Raw genomic sequence first — 19510 nt, forward strand, 5'->3', positions numbered from 1 at the left:
ACTTCCATTTTGCTCACTATCTCTATGGTTATCTGGGAAATTATTTCTGTTTTGAATTTTTCTAGAGCCTGATTGATCTGTTTTGTTACTTCCTGTGCTTTGAGTTCAGGGTGTCCTGGTGGTTCACTATAAGCCTTTTCATCCTCATTTGCCCTACTGTATTGGTGAACTGGAAGTCTGTCCTTGTGTCTTGCTTAAGTGTTTTCTCATTTTAATTTTTGTTGTCAGACTGTCCTTGGTTTAATCTTTGGATTATCACCCAAATCTTCCTGATATAGTTGCACCCTAGCTTCTGTGTCTCTAACGACCCACAGACATTCTCATCTTCATAACATCAGAGAAAACAGCTCATCAAATCAACGGCAATGCTTTACCCCAACTGATACAATGAGCAACACATTAAGATCAAGCACAATTTGGACACTGACCACCTGTGGTAGTCACTAGTCTATCACCCTTAAGTCATTTGAATTAAATTGAAATCAAGAAGCAGTCCAGAACATGTCTGCAGTGAACAAAGTTTTCAATATAGTATATTTACCATTTAATGGCTCAGACAGAGCGAGGATGCAAGACCCCTGATCTCAGTTAGCTGATTGCTGAACCCCATGACGCTGACTGACCTCAGGCTGCAAGGCCCAGATTGAGTTCCCCATCCTTCTGAATGGTTGAACTCCGCAACGTTCTATTACAGGTTTCCCACGCCCTTTCTTTAAAGATGTTCAAAGTTGGGAACTCAGAAAAATACCCTTGATGACCACCTCTGTCTTTGCAGAGTGAGTCCAAAGACTTGCACAGTCAGGAGGTCTGAGAGTGCGGGGGAGGGGCTTATGGGGGTTCAGGGGCGCCCGCGCAGCTACCTTCCCAGCGCTTGAGTGATGGCTGCTGGGACAGGAGCAGGCGTGGTTCTCCTTCCTGCGGTGGATTGGGCCTGGCCTACCTCCCGGCGTTTGGGCGATGGCCGCTCCTCCCCTACTATTAATCACAATATCGACTCCCCATCTTCTTTCCAGAATCAGCTAATACTAAACATCTAATTCCAGAAAGTTCCAGGAACATTTCATGATTTGTCTTCACGTCATCCCAGGGCTGTGATGAAATCGGTCATTACTTAGTCTAAAAATGAATGAACAAAAGAAGAACTGAGGAAAGAAGATGGACACGGAAGAACTGGAGTTAATGGTAAAGGCCGTATAAGGAGAGCACATATGAAAAGCTTGGCATCTCTTTTTTAAACACCTTTCTGTTGTCAACAAGGGTTCAGCATTCTAGCCATCTATGGGGAGTTAAGCTTTGTGTTTGGAAATAGCGGGGCCGTGGAGTCAGAGAATCGGAGGTGGTGGGGTGATGGCTTATGGATTTGAACTCCGTTGCTCTGCCTGAACAGGTCCCTGTTTGTTTCTTAAGAAGAGAAAGAGCACAGATGAATGTAGAGTGAATAAGAAAAGTAAATACTTGGGATCCTTGGCTCTCTCACCCGCTATACCCTATATTCATTTTCACATACCAGAGAATGTCTCACCACTGTCGTCCTCTTGCAAAAGAAAATTCGGGAATGCATCCATGATTTAGGCTAAAGGAATCATTTATTGTGGCCCTGAAGACTTCAGTAGCCGCTGCCGCAGGGAAACAGAAAAACAGGCTAGTTTACAGTAATGAAAGTCTCTGGATGAATCCGACAGAAGTTCTTAACCTAGACTTCCATCTCGCATTTAGCTGCTATGCCCAATTACTCCTTGTTTGACGTTGAAGGAACTAAATTTCCCAGAACGCACCGAGCCAGCGACCGGCCAATAAAAACGAGGTTTCCAGCGCGTGTACGGCCTGTGGGCGGGACTTCCGGAGTCCGGGGGGAGCGTCACTTTTCGTCTCCGGGTGGGTCAGTCAGGTGGGCAGTGAGCTGGTCGGCGGTAACGGCGAGAGGACGAAGGCTCAGTCCTCTCCGTAGAGAGGCGCTCCAGCGTGCAGAGTCTGCGATGGCGGCAGCGCTGAGCAGCCTGGCTCAGGTGAGTGCTGCGTCCACCAGCCTGGTGCCCAGGGAGGAGCCGATCCGGGTCGGGGCGCCCGCGGCGGGGTCCCAAAACACGAAGGCCTCTCACCTGGGTGCGGCGTCTGCGCCTTCAGGGCCAGGGAGGGCGACCCGGCTGAGTCCTGAGTCTGAGGTTTGGCTGCGTCCAAGTCTCGGTGTGGGAGGGGACGGTCGCAAGGCAGTGACATCCTGGCCACGGAGGGTTGGGAGAGGAGGAAGGACCCAGTCTGTTTCTAAGGGTTTTCCCTAGGCTCCTCAGGGGAAAACAGGCCGGAGTCGGTGAAGAGGGTGAAGCCGAGGAGACCTGCGGTCAGGTAAACCTGGTGGGGCAGTGGAGAGTTCTGGTGGGACTGGAGCAGAGAGGAAAGACTGCATCTCACATGGATTTTTAAAAATAGCAGGCGGGATTTCCAGCTGCATCAGATGTGGCTGTGAGAGTAGGGAAAAAGAACCGTCCTATTTTGTGCGTGTTTGTAATTTTCTTCCTGGATATCTGGAAGGACAGACAAAAGGGAGATTTTTCAGGGAGAAGGCTATGTGGAGAACAGGAGTTGTGCTTTACAAATGGTGCTAGAATGATGATCACATGGGCATCTGGTGGAGATAACTAAGATGTGGCCAGGGAAGTCTGGACCAGAGCAAGGCCTAGGCTTTATAATTAGGAGGGAGAATCTTAAGGATTTTATTTCATATATTCCCCCCATCTGCCACCTCCAGAAGTGTGGTGGTTTGTGGCCTGGAGTGGTTTCTGGCTGGTGTCTGCAGAAGTGGAAGGTATTGATTGAGATAAGGACTCAGGATGGATTTGTTGTGCCAGCCTTGGCAGGACTTCGGGTCCATTCCCTGGGGGGAAGTGGAAGGTCATCCAGGCTGATGGAACAGCCTCTTTGCTGCCAAAGTTCCCTCAGACTTAAAAGGAGGAGGGCTTATCACCTGCTCCAAAGGAAGGATGCCCAGCAGTTACCGCCTGGGTGCTGGATAGCAAGTTACCAAATCTAGCTCCTTGGTTTCTTCAGGTCCTGGCCCTGTATTCATTAATTTCTGAATGTATGAAATAAGTAGTTAAGTGATAATTGAACAAGTTCCTACACAGGGACAATTAAAATAGCACAGTGTTATGGCTCGTTGGATGTCCCCCTTATGTGAATGAGGTTGGGCTATTTTGGACGTGGCTGAATCATTGTACATGCTAGGCTTGAGAGCACTAGGATTAAGGGTGTGAGTGCTACCCACCCTAAGTAGTGTAAGTATGATAAAAGAGGCAGGAAGATGCTGTTAAGGTCCCTTGTTGCTTTTTCTACCACGTGGGCACCGTGAACTGTTTCTCCTCTGTGACACCCCTCAGCCATGTGCCACTCTGCCTTGGAGCCAACCAGTTATGGGCTGCAACCTCTACAAACTATGAGCTAAATAAACCCTTACCCCTTTAACTTTGGGTGTGGAATATTTTGTCTCAGCAGTGAGAGAAAAGTAACTAATGTACATGGATTTATCAAGTTATTAAAAACATTTAATGGTTAAAATATTCAGCATTTGAATAAAATCAAATGTCTTAACTATCACATTCTTAGCTAAAAAATATATTTAGAAAACTCACATTATCAAAACCTGCCAGTTTAGGGTTGTGGATTTAGCTCAGTGATTCAGCCACCTGCCTTGCAAGCGAAAGGTCCTGAGTTCAATCCCCAGTACCCCCCAAAACAAAAACAAAACACCCCCCCCCAAACCTACCAGTTTATGTGCACTGGAACTGTTGATAGAATCGTTAATTATATGCACAGTAAGAGTTAGTATTTGGTACTTGACTTGTAGGAATAAGTTTACAAATAATATTCCCATAGCACAAATACTGTTCTTATCCCACTTTACAGAGGTCAAGTATTTGGCCACAGACACAGAACTGGTAAGAAGCATCACTGACAACTAAGGCCCAGACGGGTTACTGTCAGATACACCTGATTTCAGGGCATGTGAGAGGGCAAGTACAGTCATTTGTGATACCACCATCATTATCTGCTTTTCATGGCCTTCCTTTTCCTTAGGTTCCTTTGGCTGCACAATCATTCACAAACCTTGCAGAGGTGAGTGGAGGGTGCCTCAGGTCCCCACTCTCCTTAATTGCCATCTGTACTACCTATATCGTCTTTGACATTGTTGTTTTCCTGGAGCTGTTTGTTTGCTCTTCTCTCTACTCTACTCTTCACCATGTCAAGCCCTTGAGTCCAGATTAGGAATTCCTTAGAGAAGTTCCCAGTTCTGGCACCCTTTGGCATGAGATTCAGAAGGTATTACAGTTACAGTTGTCAACATTAGAAAATACTTGGAGGTGAAGTTGAGCTGCAATGCTCAGACAACCTTAGGTCTTCATTATTACTGGAGCAAGTAGTAGGAGAAGGCAGGAGTTAGGCCTGGAATTTCAGCTGAGTCGCTGGGCCTTCATGTCAAGATGTAAAGGGAAGTGTGGCAGAAAGAGCAAAGTGCATGTTGGGAGGGAAGTGTAAATGGATGGTGAAAGGGAACAGCGATGCTCAACACCTAGGCCACACACACCAAGAGGTCCAACTGGAGCCTTTATTCAGGGGAGCAGAGCAGAGGGAGAGAGAGGGGTGGGGTAGGGAAGTGTTGGCTTATTTATAGGTTTGGGGTTGGGCTAGACCATATCTGTAGCATGTAACCTATGTAAGCCACATTGCCTTTTAAGGAGGGAGCCTTGCAGAAGCTTTAGGTTTCAATTCTATATGCTGATGTGGTCTTGGGGAAAAGGACACTTAGGGTAGGGGTATGGACGCGGGAAGAACCCGGAAACATGGCCCATAACGGTGGCATCACAGTTAAATCCTTAACATTATCAATTCTCTAACAGATGACCAAGATCTGGTCAATTTAAGATGTATGATCTGGAGGACCTCAGGTGAATGGGCTGCCAAGAGAAGGGCAGGGTGCTGTATATCAAGCACAGAGCTTAGACAGATTCAGTCTGTCCATCTGACTGTTGTTGTCAAGTGAAGAACACAGTGATCAGTAGGAACTTGAAGTGACACTGGGCATCAGTGGCACGAGGTCACAGTATTTCCTCTGAGGAAAGGGATAGGGAGGAAGTTAATCAGGAATGGATGTTTAAGGGATGCCAAGAGTCCCAGGGAAGGAGACTACAGGTGAACTCAACTCTCCTCATCATGGCAGGGCCGTGTGACTTTGAGGATGTGGCTGTCTATTTCTCATGGGAGGAGTGGAGCCTACTTGATGATGCCCAGAGGCCCCTGTACCATCGTGTGATGCTGGAGAACTTTTTACTGATGGCCTCTCTGGATAAGATCCTTTCACTCTGTCATAGCATCTTGGGCTAACTTAGCTCTTTCTCTTTTTCCTGGGGGCAAGTATATCCTTAGTAAAGCTGAACAGTGGGCACTGCTTCTTTCCCCAGTGTCTTGGAGTAGCTGCTGCAGGATATAGTCTTGTGCTGTGTACAATACCACCTTCTCTCCCAGACTACCCCAAGGCCCTGCAGGGCCCCGCAGGAAGTTGGCAGTCAGCCTATTGCAGTGATGGCAAACCCTTTAGAGACTGAGTGCCCAAACTGCAAACCAGAACCCACCTATTTATTGCAAAGTGCCAACATTACATTTAAACCTGAATATCTGATGCTCGGCTGCTGGAGTGACTTGGTGTGCCTGCTGCTGTATGTGTGCCATAGCTTTGCCACCTCTGGCCTAAGGTTATCACCTCATTGGCTTCTCCATGGCCTGGTGACAGTGTGTAAATCCATACCTATTCTGTGTCCCAGGTTCTGCCTTTTTTTTTGATACCAGGGATCGAACTCAGGCCCTTGCGCTTGTGAGGCAGGCAGTGGAACCGCTGAGCTAAATCCCCAGACTGCCGTTTTTTTTTTTTTTTTTTTTTTTTTTTTTTTTTTTATATTTTGGTTTTTGCCACTGAAGGGTTTGTTTTTTTTTTTTTTTTTTTTTTTTTTTTTTTTTTTTTTTGTAGCTGACATACCTTGGATCTTCCAGTGCCTGCCGTTGAGGCACTGATGTGTTTATGACTTGACTAAGCTGTTCCTGCAAGATGTTTCTCCAAGGTTCTTTTATTTTTCATTTTGTTTTCCTGTGTCATGAGGTAGATCATTCTGGTCCAGTGCTGGCTGCTTACCTGTCTTGTCTTTCCCTTAGGACTTGCATCTTCTAGGACTCATGAAATTACTCAGTCAGAGTCCTGGGTAAAGCTCTTCATGACTGTGCAGGAAGCCATAACCCAAGGAATGCCAGAAGGTATTTTGAGGGTAGAACTGGGAAGATATGAATTCAGAGATGGAGTCATGTCAATAATCTTTCTGGTGGTTCAGATATTTTGGGACCAAAGCAAGGGGTCATGGCTCATTTCCAGTTTTATTTCCCCTTCTTCTCATTTCTATTTTTCTCGTTTTTTTTTTTTTTTTTTTTTTTTTGCACTGGAGATTGAACTCAGGACCTTGCACTTGGGAGGAAGGCAGCTGCACCACTGAGCTAAATCCCCAGCCCTCATTTCTATTTCTTAACCTAGGGCCATCCCTCACCTATAAGTTCTCTGTTTTTGGTATTGGGGATCGAACTCAAGTCCTTGTGCTTATAAGGCAAGTGGCAAAACCACTGAGCTAAATCCCAGCCCTCTTCCTTGAATGGTTATGAAGCATTATGTATACCTGAGTAGTCCTCAAGTACAGGCTATTCAATTATAGTTTGTTTTTCTTGGTCTGGACACACCCTTCTGCACTGTGTACTTCATCTCAAGCAGCTGAAATCCTGGGGAAAGCCATTTGCAGAGGATCCTAGTGATGATCCTGGCATGCCTCCCTGTTCCCCTCCATCTGGTGTCCTTGCTACTCATGAGACCTATCCCAACCTGTGAGCTTGCCAGGTTAAGTGCTACACAGTGAGCTGCTCTGTCCTAGTCTCCTCATTATGCCAGAAATCCCAGGGACTCACTAGTGAGGAAGCCTACACACATTGTGAATGTGCTACTGCTTATACCAGAGTCCACATACACTTCATCATTGTTTCTCTGGTTCAGGTTATTGGTATGGAACAGAGGCTGAGAAAGCACCTCCTGATCACAGTGTGGCTATAGAAGGAGGGCCCCATGTAGACCTTCACCAACACCAGAAGCTGTGCTATGAAGAGAGACCCCTGAAAAGAAAAGAGGGTAGGGTGTGTAATTTGAAGAGCTGTGGAATCCACCTGTCAGAGAAGGCTTTACAAAACAAGGAGGCTGGGAAAGTTGACCTACCCTGCCCGTGTCTTCTCAAGCACCAGGCAGCTCAAAGTGAAGGGGAGCCACCCAGGAGTACTGAGAGTGGAGAGGCCTTGCACACTGGAAAAAGACACTACAAATGTGGTGAATGTGGGAAAGACTTTAGTCAGAAATATTTACTTGTTCAGCACGAGAGGCTTCACACTGGAGAAAAGCCTTATGAATGCAGTGAATGTGGGAAATTATTTAGCCTAAATGCTGACCTCATTCAACACCAAAGAGTTCACACTGGAGAAAAACCTTTTACATGCAGTGAATGTGGAAAGGCTTTCAGGCACAATTCCACACTTGTTCAGCAACACAGAATCCACACTGGAATAAGGCCTTATGAGTGTGCAAATGTGGGAAATTCTTTAGCTTCAACTCCAGCTTTATGAAACACCAAAGAATTCATACTGGAGAAAGACCTTATAAATGCAGTGAATGTGGAAAATTCTACAGCCACAAATCCAGCCTTATTATTGGCGAGTTCACACTGGAGAAAGGCCTTATGAGTGCAGTGAATGTGGAAAGTTTTTTAGCCAGAACTCTAGCCTAATGCAACACCGAAAAGTTCACACTGGAGAAAAGCCTTCTAAGTGCAATGAATGTGGGAGATCCTTCAGTGAAAATTCCAGTCCTGTTAAACATCAGAGAGTTCACACTGGAGCAAAACTTTACAAGTGCAGGGAATGTGGTAAATTTTTTCATCACACCTCCAGCCTTGTTAAACATCGGAGGCTTCGCACTGGAGAAATGCCCTATGAGTGAAATGATTGTGGGAAATCCTTTAGTCAGCGTTTAAATCTCATTCAACACCAGAAGGTTCACATTGGAGAAAAGTCTTGACTGCTTCAAACGTGGAAAAGCCTTTAGCCACATCTGCAATCTCTTCACTACTAGAGAAGTCACAGTGCTGAAATACATTGAGTTCAATGAATGTGAAAAAGCCTTCAACCAAAGGCCTGTCTTATCAGGACCCTGATAGGCCTTATGAGTGCAGTAAATGCAGAAAGGTTTCACCCAACAGCCTAACTTTAACACCAGAACATTCAGGCTGGAGAAATGCCTTAGGAGTGAATCTGACTTAAAACAGAGATGTTCTGAGAGTGGCTTTTGTGAAGGGCCAGCTATGAGTCATCACTCATCTGACTCATCTGCACACTGCCCGCAGGATGAGAGTGGTGCCATCTTTCTCCTTCCAAGATTGACCTTTGAGTGTTCCAGGAAGAAGGAGCCTTGGATTGTCTACACCAATCTGGATTGGAGTGTTGTGTCCATCTCACTGATCCAGGGGTGGTGAAGGAGGGAATGGTTTTAGTTCAAATGAAACTAATGTTTGCTGTTTTTGCCGAATGTTAGAGTTCCCTGAATAAATATTTCATTTGCTCTTTATCCATAGGACCATTTTCAGAGACTTCCAATTGTGTTTTTATAAGTTTCACCAGTTTTTCTGGGGAGCAAGTCCATGAAGCTCCTCACACTCATTTTGGACATTGATCTGAATGGTTAAGTTTTTAAGAACCTGCCAAGTTGTGTTCTAAATGGTTGTATCTCATATTTTTTCCCTGGAATATATCAGTTTACCTGTAATTCACATCCTCACTATGTTTATAAGTCATTAGACAATTTAGCCATTGCCTAATACATTAATATAAAACATTTTTTCATATCTGTTACCTATATCATTTGTGTAAGATTCTTCTTCAATTTTTTTGCCTGTTAAAAAATCTGTCTCATTATTTTTTGAAATATCTTAATATTTCCTAGGTATGATTTTTGCCAATATTTCTTCATGGCTTTTCTTTTCCCTTTAAAATTAAGAAAAAAATAAAAAAACTTTTGGGGTACTAAGAATTTGTACAAACTAGGCAAGTGCTGTGCCACTGAGCTACATCATGAGTCTTTTTTATTTTATTTTGGTACCAGGGATCAAACTCTGGCCCTTGTACCAGGGTCGGCGGAACCACTAAGCCAAATCCCCAGCCATCATGAGTCTTTTTTGAAGAGATTTGTTGAGTTTTCTAGGCTGGCCTCCAAGGTTTGATCCTCTTGCCTCAGACTCCTGAATAGCTGGGATTATAGATGTGGGCCACTGCCTCCAGCTTGTTTTCACTTCTTAACAGTATTTTCCTAGAACAGATTTTTGTTTTATTTTGAGACAGGGTATCATTATGTAATCCAGGCTGGCTTTGAACTTGGAGCGATCCTCCTCCTTCAGCCTATCAAGTGCTGGGATTACTGGTGTGTGCCACCAACCCCTCCTCTAAAACAGACATTCTTAATTTTCTTAATGAAGTAAAATTTATCTGTGTTTCTTTTGATGGTGCACTGGTTTTGCATCCTTTGTCTTTCTGCACTGTATATTTGGCTTTTAATATCCAGCCTTGTAAGGTTTTTATAGCTTTGAATACAAATAAGGTTTTAAATGTATATAGAAATGTTTACATGGGTACACACATCCCTTATCTGAGAAAAATCTAGAAAGCAGTGTCATTGCAGTAGCCTATTATCCATTTATTGGTCTCTAAATACATTATGTCGTAAAAGGAACCATGCTACTTAGAAAAGAGGTTAGTTAGTGTAGGTTAGTGAATTTAGCAGTAGAATGCTTGCCTAGCATATATGAGTCCCTAGGTTCAATTCCTACCATCCACAAAAATGGCCCTAATATAAAATTGAGTTTAAAGAGCATGTTAAACCAATAAATACTGCCTTAGTAAGTTTAAATATAGCATTTATTATTTAATGGCAGTTTTTACCTGGTCTTGGTTTTGATGATTTTTGAAAACTAGACTGTATTTTAAGTTTGCTAGAGTGAGCAATACATATTTGCACAATAAAAAATTTTTAACATGCAGTTAAGTAACTTAGTGCGTAAACCAACTCAAATAGTTTTTTTGTATTCTAAAAGGCAGTAATCCTTTAGTAACACTGATGCAAAACAGCCAGTATTGAGGAAAACTATAAACAGAATATATTGAGGATATTGAGCAATTTTTCAACAGCAGTTTTAGCAACTTATGTGCACATACGTCTTCAAAAACAAATACAGAAAACTGACCTGGAAAGAAATTGAGTATCTCTTTATGTAGTTCAATATTGCATTCATTTTGTAAATCTCTCAGAAATAACTAAAAGCTTAAATAGTTTAATTCAATTCTACTGAACATTGAAGAAATGATAGCACTGTTGTACCGTTTATTTTGTAGACAACAGAAGGATCAAACACTTTCCAACACATTTTAAGTGGCCAACATAACCCTGATATCAAAACCTAATAAGGAATGGGACCAAAGCAAGACTGAAACCCAGCAGGACAAACCCTAAGTCCTGTAGTTCAATGTCCATCACTCCAGGCTAGTTGTCTTGTGGCAGATTGTGGCAAGATGTGAGCTCTAAAGGACTTGGGTTTCTTCACCCCTGTGACATTGCTAGTTGCCAACCACATGGCCTCTTGGGTTGGCTCTGATCACTGCCTATGTATTTTATCAGATGTTCCACATTCCTACCACTTCTAACTTCCTGGGGTCTCTACTACACTTTCAGCTTTGTTCTCACAGCTTTGTGCACTGCCCTCTCAGGCTCACTCTGCCTGACCTCCTGAGCCTTCCTTTGAAATCTGAGTGAAACCATCCATGACCCCACATTTCCAGCGTTTTGCATGTCCATACAAGCAGCGCTATGTGGATGTTGCCAAGCATAGCCAGGCCCTTTTGCATCATGGCCTCTAAGTACTTGGATGTCTAAGTACTATAAAACAAATCACTAAGAACCAATTCCCTGGGTGGCCCTTGTCAAGCAAGGGGGCTGTGGGCTGTATTCTCAGGAAAGCTTTATAGGTTTTCTATCATTGAGCTTGCAAAAAACAGGGTCTTGCCGATTCTTGAGATATCTCTAAGCCATCTTTCCTATTGGCTTGATATAAAGTACTTGGTTTCTTTTGAATTCTAATCTTTTCAAGAAGCATGTTCTTCTTTGTCCCAACTTGGTAGTTGCTTCCCTTTTGATGATAACTGCACACTTTATACATCTCTTGATTTTCACTGAAGATCTGGCTGAAGGGAGCCACAGTTTCCATGCCACAGCCTAAATAGTAGGCAGCCTTGAATTTTTCTCTGGTGGAGTGATTAGTTCACTACCCTTAATCTCAGCCTCTCACAAAGTCTCAGGACATGGCCAAGATGTAGATAAAATTTCTGTCAGCGGGCCAGGAATTTAGCTCAGCATTTCCTGTGCCTGCCTTGCAAGCACAAGGACTCGCATTCGATCCTTGGTATAAAAAATTTTTTTTTCTGTCAGAATATAGTATACATGGCATATGATTTTTCAGTGGAGGCTTTGTTCTCAACTGAAACCTCCCGAGCTTAGCAATTACCATGTGAATTTCCATGAGCATTTTGTTTGTTTTGTTTTTTGACACAGGGTCTCAGTTCAAGCTAGCCTTGAACTCACTCTGTAGTCCATGCTGGCCTCGATCTTGTGGAGATCCTCTTGCCTCAGGCTCCCAAGTGTTGTGATTATAGGCATGCAACACCACACCTGGATTCTATAAAGATTTTGGTACTTAGAGCTTCAACCTGAATTTCCACCAAACTTAGCTTATAGCATTCATTTTAGTATTTCTCCAGTGAGCATTTCTAAATCTTTCTAAATGCCTCCTGTGAACTACCCAAAGGCTACTCAACCACATGGTTATTATCACAGCAGTGACCCCACTTCCAGTACCAATATCTTAGCCCCTTTCCCAACACGGAGTACAATATCTGACATCCACAACTTACAGAGAGGTTTATTTTGGAACACAGTTTCAGTCCATGGTTAGCTGGGCACAGTTCAGAAAGAAGATGGTGAAAGGACATGGTAGAGGAAAAGGTTCTTAACCAATAACAGCCACAAAGCAGAAGAAAGGAGCTGAGGAGAAACATACATACTCTTTCCAGGTCATATCCCCAGTGACTTGCACCATCTGACCAGGAATCATCTTCAGATAAGAGAATTTTGGTGAGACATTTTAGGTCCAAACCATAACATCATTCACTGAGTTGCACTTCATTCCTGATTTGGGACAAACTAGAGTATGTAGGGAACAGAGCAAGGGGACATCACAAAGACCACTGCATTACGTCCTAGTCTCCTGTGAGCCATGACAGCACAAGGTGCATTGACTTATTATACAAAAAGGTAGAAAAAATGAGACTTTGAGAAGAAGCTGAGCTTTGGGCCTGATTAATGCTGCTCGGGGCGGCAGAGAAGAAAGCCGCTGAAGCTGCCACCTTTTGATATGAACTGACAGTTAAATTCTGGTTATAGATCTTTTTACATTCACTGCATTCAAAGGACTCCTCTTAGAGTAATACTTTATGTATCAAACAAAAATCTATCAAAATTATTTCCCTTATTGTTTGTAGTAAAAGTGCTTATCTCAAGTGTGAGTTCTATTATGTCAAAATCAGCATGTTGGCAAAAGGTCTTACAACATTCACTGCACACATAGGGCTTCTCTGTGAATCCTGTTGCTCTTTGATGTTTGACTTTCATACTCCATTTGGAATTCTCTCTGTATCTGTATCTTGATACATTGTGTCTCCTTTGGCTCAACTGCTGCCTTTAAATTTTTATATCTGGTAAGTTGTTTCTCCTCTGTGATGCCTGTTTGTCATCCCTGCTTTGGAGTCAGCTGATTGTGGTCTGTAACCTCTACAAACTGTAAGCCAGATAAACCTCTTGCCCTTCACCATTGGGTATCAGGTATTTTGTCCCAACAAGGAGAGAAAAGTAACACACAGGCAGAGAGCAATGCTGGGAAAAGCCTGGAAAATGTACGAGAGTGTGGCAAGTTCAGGATGGCTGAGCTGCAGGGCAGCGGGCCAGGTAAGAATAGAAGGTGCTGAAGATGCAGAGCCAGATGCAGCGGCTACAATGAAGAGTTGAAACATAGATTCTAAGTGCATGGAGAGGATCATTCATTCCAACCACCTACTGAGCCCCTGATTCAGCTCTGTGCCCCGATCGATGTCCCCTACATGTGCCAGGGGACAGAGGAACAAACAGGAACTCATACTCAGAATGGAGTCTCAGCAAAGAACTACAAACCTGAGAAAGACAATGACCTAAGGGTTATAATGACAAAACAAAGCAAAACAAAATTAAAAAACAAAAAAGTGATCAGAGAAGTTGGAAGGGGAAACTAAGCCTCTCTGAGGAGGGGTCACTGAAAGGAGAATGAAATGAAGGAGCTATATGGAAAACAAAACAGTAAGACAAATCCTGACGGTGCTCCAGACAAGGATGTGTATAGTGACATGCTAGAAAGAAACGCACTCTACACTCTGAATCAGTGTTGATAATGAGTCCTTGATGCACTAACTTTTTATATAATAGCAAATCTCTTAAACAGAACAGCTGTAAACGGCACTCACAATAAACAGATGGCAACTGCAAAAACCAGTCCCACAAACTTCTAGGCAGTCAGGGCAGCCCAACGACCATTCTCATCCCAGCATCTGCTCTCCTTTCTACCTCTTTCTTCAGCTGGGTAAATGCCTGAGTCTGAGGAGACCCCAGGACCAGATTCCTTCAGAAGCAAGTCTCTTAAGATCACAGCAAGTTTAAGGGCTGTGTTTTCTGAAGTGCCCAGAGCCATGGTGGACACTGGGTATGGGGATACACAACACACACGTGCCAATCCCCTCAAACTAAGGGGAGGATTAACACTCTAGTTCCAGACCCCAAAAGATGGAGAATAATGAAGGATGGACTTGTTCGCCTGTAGAAAGCTACACAGACTCTGACCATGAGGACAGATTTTGGAGCACTGACCTTGGCCTGCATGAGGACTACGATGACCAGGTCACCAGAAGTCACACCTAGGAATTTCCATTTTGTTTCTTGATTGGCTCAGAGCTACCACTACTTACAGTGGAGCTTGTTGGGTGATAGTGTTCCCAACAGTGAGTAGAATTTTCAGAAGTGAGCATTACTCCAGTGTCCTTCAGAAAGTACTGCAGAGAGCCATGATGCTTGAAGAGGCCTCTGGGAAACAACGTCATCAATCTTTGAGCACTTATCTTGCTTCCTTAAAGGGCCCACCCCTTTCTGGGTTGTGACTTCTGCTACTTAATGGAATGTCCAAGACCTACTAAGAAGGGTGACAGAAAAACACAGTGAATGTTTAAATTAAAAAGCAATTTAGGTAAAAGACACATTGCTATTAATCCTGCTCAAAACTCTCCCTCTTGCTTCAGGCACATACCCCATCATTTTTGCCACTTTCTGAAGCACTTCTGGAAGTTCTCTTTCATGAGTGGCCTTCGTTCTGCTGTGGTGGCTGCCTCGATATCCCGAATCCATTCAAAATGTCTACCTTTCATGGTCATTTTGACTTTGGAGAAGACCCAGAACTTTCATGGTGCCAAATCCAGTGAGTAAGGTGGATGAGGACACACCATAGTGCTGGAAGCCTCCCTTTCCATCAGGAGGCACTTGTAGCAGTGATAAGTTGATCACACCCCATGAAGCCGTGAAAGACGATTTCCAGAACTGCTTCAGGAACTGGTAAGAACAGTGGGGTTGACCTGGGCTGTAGCTGAGTGGAGCCGATGATTGCCTGGTAAATATAAGGCCATAAGTTCAATTCTCTCTCCTTCTCTTGTTCTCTACTATTCTCTCTACCTCAATCTCACTACAAGTACAATTACAAATAACTTGTACCCCCTCTGAAAATAAAATAATAAAGTTCTTTGCCAAGGATTTAGCTCAGTGGCATTGTGCCTGCCTTGCAAGTGCAAGGTCCTAAGTTAGATCCCTGGTATAAAACAAACAAACAAAAAACCAAACCAATGGAATAATTGTATTCAGATGGAGGGGGAGTATTTGATGGGGATTAGTAGTGACGTTTCTTTTACTGTAATGTAAGCATTCACTATATATTTTGACCATTTTCTCCATTTTAGATGTTCCAAGAGTCTATGATGCTAGACGGACTTATCAGCTTATATTATCACCCAGATACAAAGTGAGTCCTCTCAAAGCAGTGAAACAGGAAAACTCATCAGTGGAGCTCATGCTGGGAATTTAAGATGTTTGCACAAAGCAGAGAGCTGTGCAGTCATGACATTGCTAGGTTCATCGATCACTGAAGCCCTAAGACCTACAGGTTCTCACAGGGAATGAGGACTCATCAATTCCCTGATCTGGGGGTGATTTGGAGACACAGGAAAGGTCTAAAGTAAAAGAGTTTCATTCTCAGGGTAAAGGATGCACCTGGTTTTCCAACAAGGTGATCAGTAAGGACTTTTATTTTTACTTTGAAAAAGAATTAGCAATTTGGACATGCATGTGTAATGGGATCATGTTATTAACAGGAGAGAGGTGGGGAGAGCAAGAGAGAGAAGTGGAGATGAAACAGAGACAGTAGACACTCAGATAGAGACAGGCAGAGGCCGTAGACACAGAAGTACATCCGGTTAAAACAACGGCTAGGGCCAGGGATTTGGCTCAGTGGTTCTGCCACCTGCCTCACAAGTGCAAGGACCAGAGTTCAATCCCTGGTACAAAACAAAACAAAACAAAACATGAATCTCTAAAACAATGGCTAAAGCCCATGGAGGACAGCTGCTAATTCTTAGAACAATGTTGGAATAAACATATACAGGGACCTTTAAAATCTGATTAAATGCCTTAGTAGCCTTTGTATTTTGAGATTTAAGGGGATACTTATTAGTATGCTCCTACAATTGTTTTGTCGTATTGATAATATGTTCATTTCTACAAATGACAAATGAGTCTTTCCTTGGTCTAAACGATGATGTGATTACCAGAATCCTGCAGGTGACAGAAATTTAGAGACACAGTGTCAAGTACTCTGTTTGGCACAGTGTGTACCTGCACAAGCCACTGAGAAACAAACTTCAGACGCATTCACACAGCTGGCAGCACAGACGCTGGAGTCTCCCAGAGGGAGCTCACCTTCCTCGTCTTACCGTGGGAAGCAGCCTGTACCCGGCGGTGCTCACAGTGAGCCCTGCACTGGGGTGTGCTTCGTGAGAGGCCAGGGAGCCCTGAGGCAGCTGACAGGACTGGAAAGTGCCTCTGCTGCCGGTGGGAGATGTCTCTTCCACCTGTGTGAGCTGAGGCAGAGATGTGTCATTCATCTATCTATCATCTATCTATCTATCTATCTATCTATCTTTGCATCTGATCTCAGAAAGCTAATTTTAGAAAAAAGAATAGTTAATCTTGGCTTTCCCGAGATACTTACAGATGATACTTCTAAGATTCATTCACTTACCTGAAGGGAAGAGCTGTTCACCACGTTTGAGTTTTCTCCCAAGATTGCAGAGGCATTATACATGAAGTGTGTGGATGGGACACGAGTTACAGATAAGGTTCAGGACTGTATGATCTCACCTCCTCATGGGGAGTGACTATCGCGTCACCTGTGTGTTCAGTGGACAGCATCTGCACAGGGAGTGGAGATTATTTCTGAGAAACATTTGGGGCTGTGCAAGGTACAGAACATTATTAAGTAAAATTCATCTAATGGAAATGTCAGAATCAGGTGAGGAAAGAGTACTTTTGCAAGCAACAAAATCCCCATGGAATGTGAGAAGACAATCCTGAGGTGTGATGAATCAACGTACATCCAGGATTCTTAATCAGTTTGAAGCACTTCTTTCCAAAAAATAATTTCTCCCCGTTCCCAAGGGCACTGAGGATGGAGGAATGCCAAGGAAAGACACTTGAGTTGAGGTAGAGGATGCACCCAGAGGTGTATATGTGAACAGAATATTTACATTGTTTTGAGAGTATATGGTGTCTGTGGTTGTGATAAAATTTACAGCAGTTTATCCTGTTATCACTAGAATTTTGGTGTCATGACCACCACCAGTGGCCATAATTCAACATCTTATTCTTCATCCCAGTGCTTTGTCAATTTGCCATTCTGCTGTGAATCCCACTTTATCTGCCACTTCTGGGGCCTCTGCATTTTACCTGTTTTCTGCAACAGTGTTCTTCAGGACTGGCTTTCAGTCGACATTTTACATCATTTACACATATGTGCACATAGCTTTTGAACACTGGCTCCTCTTTTTGTTCCATGTGTGGTGTTGGGCATTGAAAACAAGGCCTTATATGTGCTAGGCAAGTTTTGTACGACTTAGTGGCCCACCCCTCCTGCTCTTCTCTTGCATTTGCATTTGGGAATTCCTGAGATTGACCCTTCCTCTTCTCAAAAAACATCCAAGGACTAATTGAAATCCTTGAGGAGGAGCAAGCTGGAGATGCTGCCTCTCTTTTTTTGTGCTGCATCTGGCCCTGTACCCTTCATCTCCTGATCCTTTTGTCACCTTTCCAGGCCTTGAACTGCAGAGCAGTCACTCTTGTGTCCAACCCTGGCACCCTCACCCTGACAACACTCCTGTTTACTCATCCTGTGTTTTTAATGCATCTTGAGATAAGGCTGCATAGAGATTAGCAAGAGAGGCATGTGTGATTGATGCAACATGAATGCATGTGTGGGTCACACACCTATAGTTTTGCTGTTGCAGCTTTGTTTTACCACAGTTTCTCTGTCACGGAGTGTTGCCTCACCAGAGGCCTACATGCAATGGGGCCAATTGATCATGGACTGCAGTCTTCATAACTATGAGCAAAATAAACATTTCTTCTCCATAAGGAGAGTATCTCAAGTATTTTGTTATAGTAGCAGAAAGATGACTACCATAGGTTGGTGCTTCAGTTTTAGACTTCTCATTTTCTAGAACATGATAAGTAAGTGTTTATTGTTTAAGGCATCTAATATATGGCATTTTGTTATAGCAGCCTGAACTGACCAAGATGAGTAGAGCATGACCCACTGATGGAAAGCTAACAACAGTGTTCATCACAGTGAAAAACATAAAAGCTGTTTATGTAACATTGATGAGAAAATTGCAAAAGCCCTTTTGGGAAATATATTCTGTTAAAAAATGAGAAAGGGGGCCGGGGGTCTAGCTTAGTGGTTCCGCTGCCTGCCTCGTGAGCACAAGGACCCGAGTTTGATCCCTGGTACCAAAAAAAAAAAAAAAAAGAGAAAAGGCAGAATATCTATATGTATCTATATTCATACATTTGGAGAATGACAAAAGCTTAAATTATGTTGTTTCATTTTATATAAATTAAATCCACTCTTTATATTTCACATATATCTTGAGGAGTATCATACATTTATCCAGAAATGACGATGTTTTTACTCTCTTTCTTCTTTTTCAAGGACACTTTACATTTCTTCCTCGGCCTACATGTCATGGGCCTGTATGAGGTCTTTCTCTCTTGACCCTGACCAACAAAGTGAAATACACAAAGCCATTTGTAGAAGTCAGGCTGGTATTTGAAAGCATTGAAAATATTATAGTTCACAGGTATGAATCACTGTATTATCCAAGTGACTGTTACAGTATTTTGTGACCTGAGGATGTCCTTGCTGGGTTTTTAAGGATCACTGCCACAGGGTCAGAGATCACACTCAGAGACACACCTGAAAGCTAAGGATTTCCTTAACTCCCACGTCCCAGGAGAACAGGGAGAGTAGGTGAGGAGAATCAGGTGAGGACCCAAGAGGGAGTGGACTGAGGGAAGCTGTCTATATACAGGTCAGAATGCAACCTGAGTGAAAAGGCGAGAGGCTCCTGGTGCTTTGCAGTGTCTCCAAGTCAGTCACGGGAGGGTAGGAGGGGGCCTTGTGGCAGGGACCAATCTATCACTGATGCAATCTGCTGCTTGGGAAGGTGCTAGTAACCTTTCGGGACGATGTTGAGGTATAGAGTAATGTAAAAATTTTAAAATTACAATAAAGTTTGCTCATTTATGACCGGAGGAGCATTGGAAACAAATTCTCTAGATCACACGCGTGTGTCCCCTGTAAGAGTATCAAGGCTCCTTTTCCTCTGTCACGGTTCGGGATACCTTCAACAGCCGACCGGCCCGCCGAGTACTGGTCATGGTCAGCGGAAGGTCATCCTTCTCCGGGCAGTGCAGGCTGAACTTCATTACCCAGAAGGCAGCACGGCAGTTAGCCTTGCCAATGCCGGCACCGGAAAGGCGTGGCCGACGGCGTGTGTGACAGACAGGGACTTCCGGTGTTGGCGGCTTGACAGGGTTCGCTCCAGGGGCGATGGCCTCAGCCCGGTCCGCTGGACGGAGCTGGAAGGCGGTGGCCGTGGAGGGGAGGCG

At 43.8% G+C, this 19510-nt stretch overlaps 1 protein-coding gene across 5 annotated transcripts in view; it reads left to right on the forward strand.

The window, feature by feature from the left end:
- The first annotated feature begins 1840 nt into the window (after positions 1-1840).
- Positions 1841-19510, forward strand: part of Znf550 (zinc finger protein 550) — a 25126-nt gene continuing 7456 nt past the window's right edge. Inside the window, exons 1-5 of one of the 5 annotated variants that reach the window (XM_033766095.1) lie at positions 1841-2006; positions 2280-2343; positions 4072-4110; positions 6199-6297; positions 15250-15311. In XM_033766095.1, coding sequence (XP_033621986.1) covers positions 6258-6297; positions 15250-15311 — 102 coding nt within the window. In that variant the 5' untranslated portion in view covers positions 1841-2006; positions 2280-2343; positions 4072-4110; positions 6199-6257. The remainder of the gene's footprint in view (positions 2007-2279; positions 2344-4071; positions 4111-6198; positions 6298-15249; positions 15312-19510) is intronic. The other 4 variants (XM_033766096.1, XM_033766097.1, XM_033766098.1 and 1 more) reach the window with 4 other exon arrangements.

This window comes from Fukomys damarensis, unplaced genomic scaffold (assembly GCF_012274545.1).
Source record: "Fukomys damarensis isolate Sample0158 unplaced genomic scaffold, DMR_v1.0_HiC HiC_scaffold_19, whole genome shotgun sequence".
Lineage (NCBI taxonomy): Eukaryota > Metazoa > Chordata > Mammalia > Rodentia > Bathyergidae > Fukomys > Fukomys damarensis.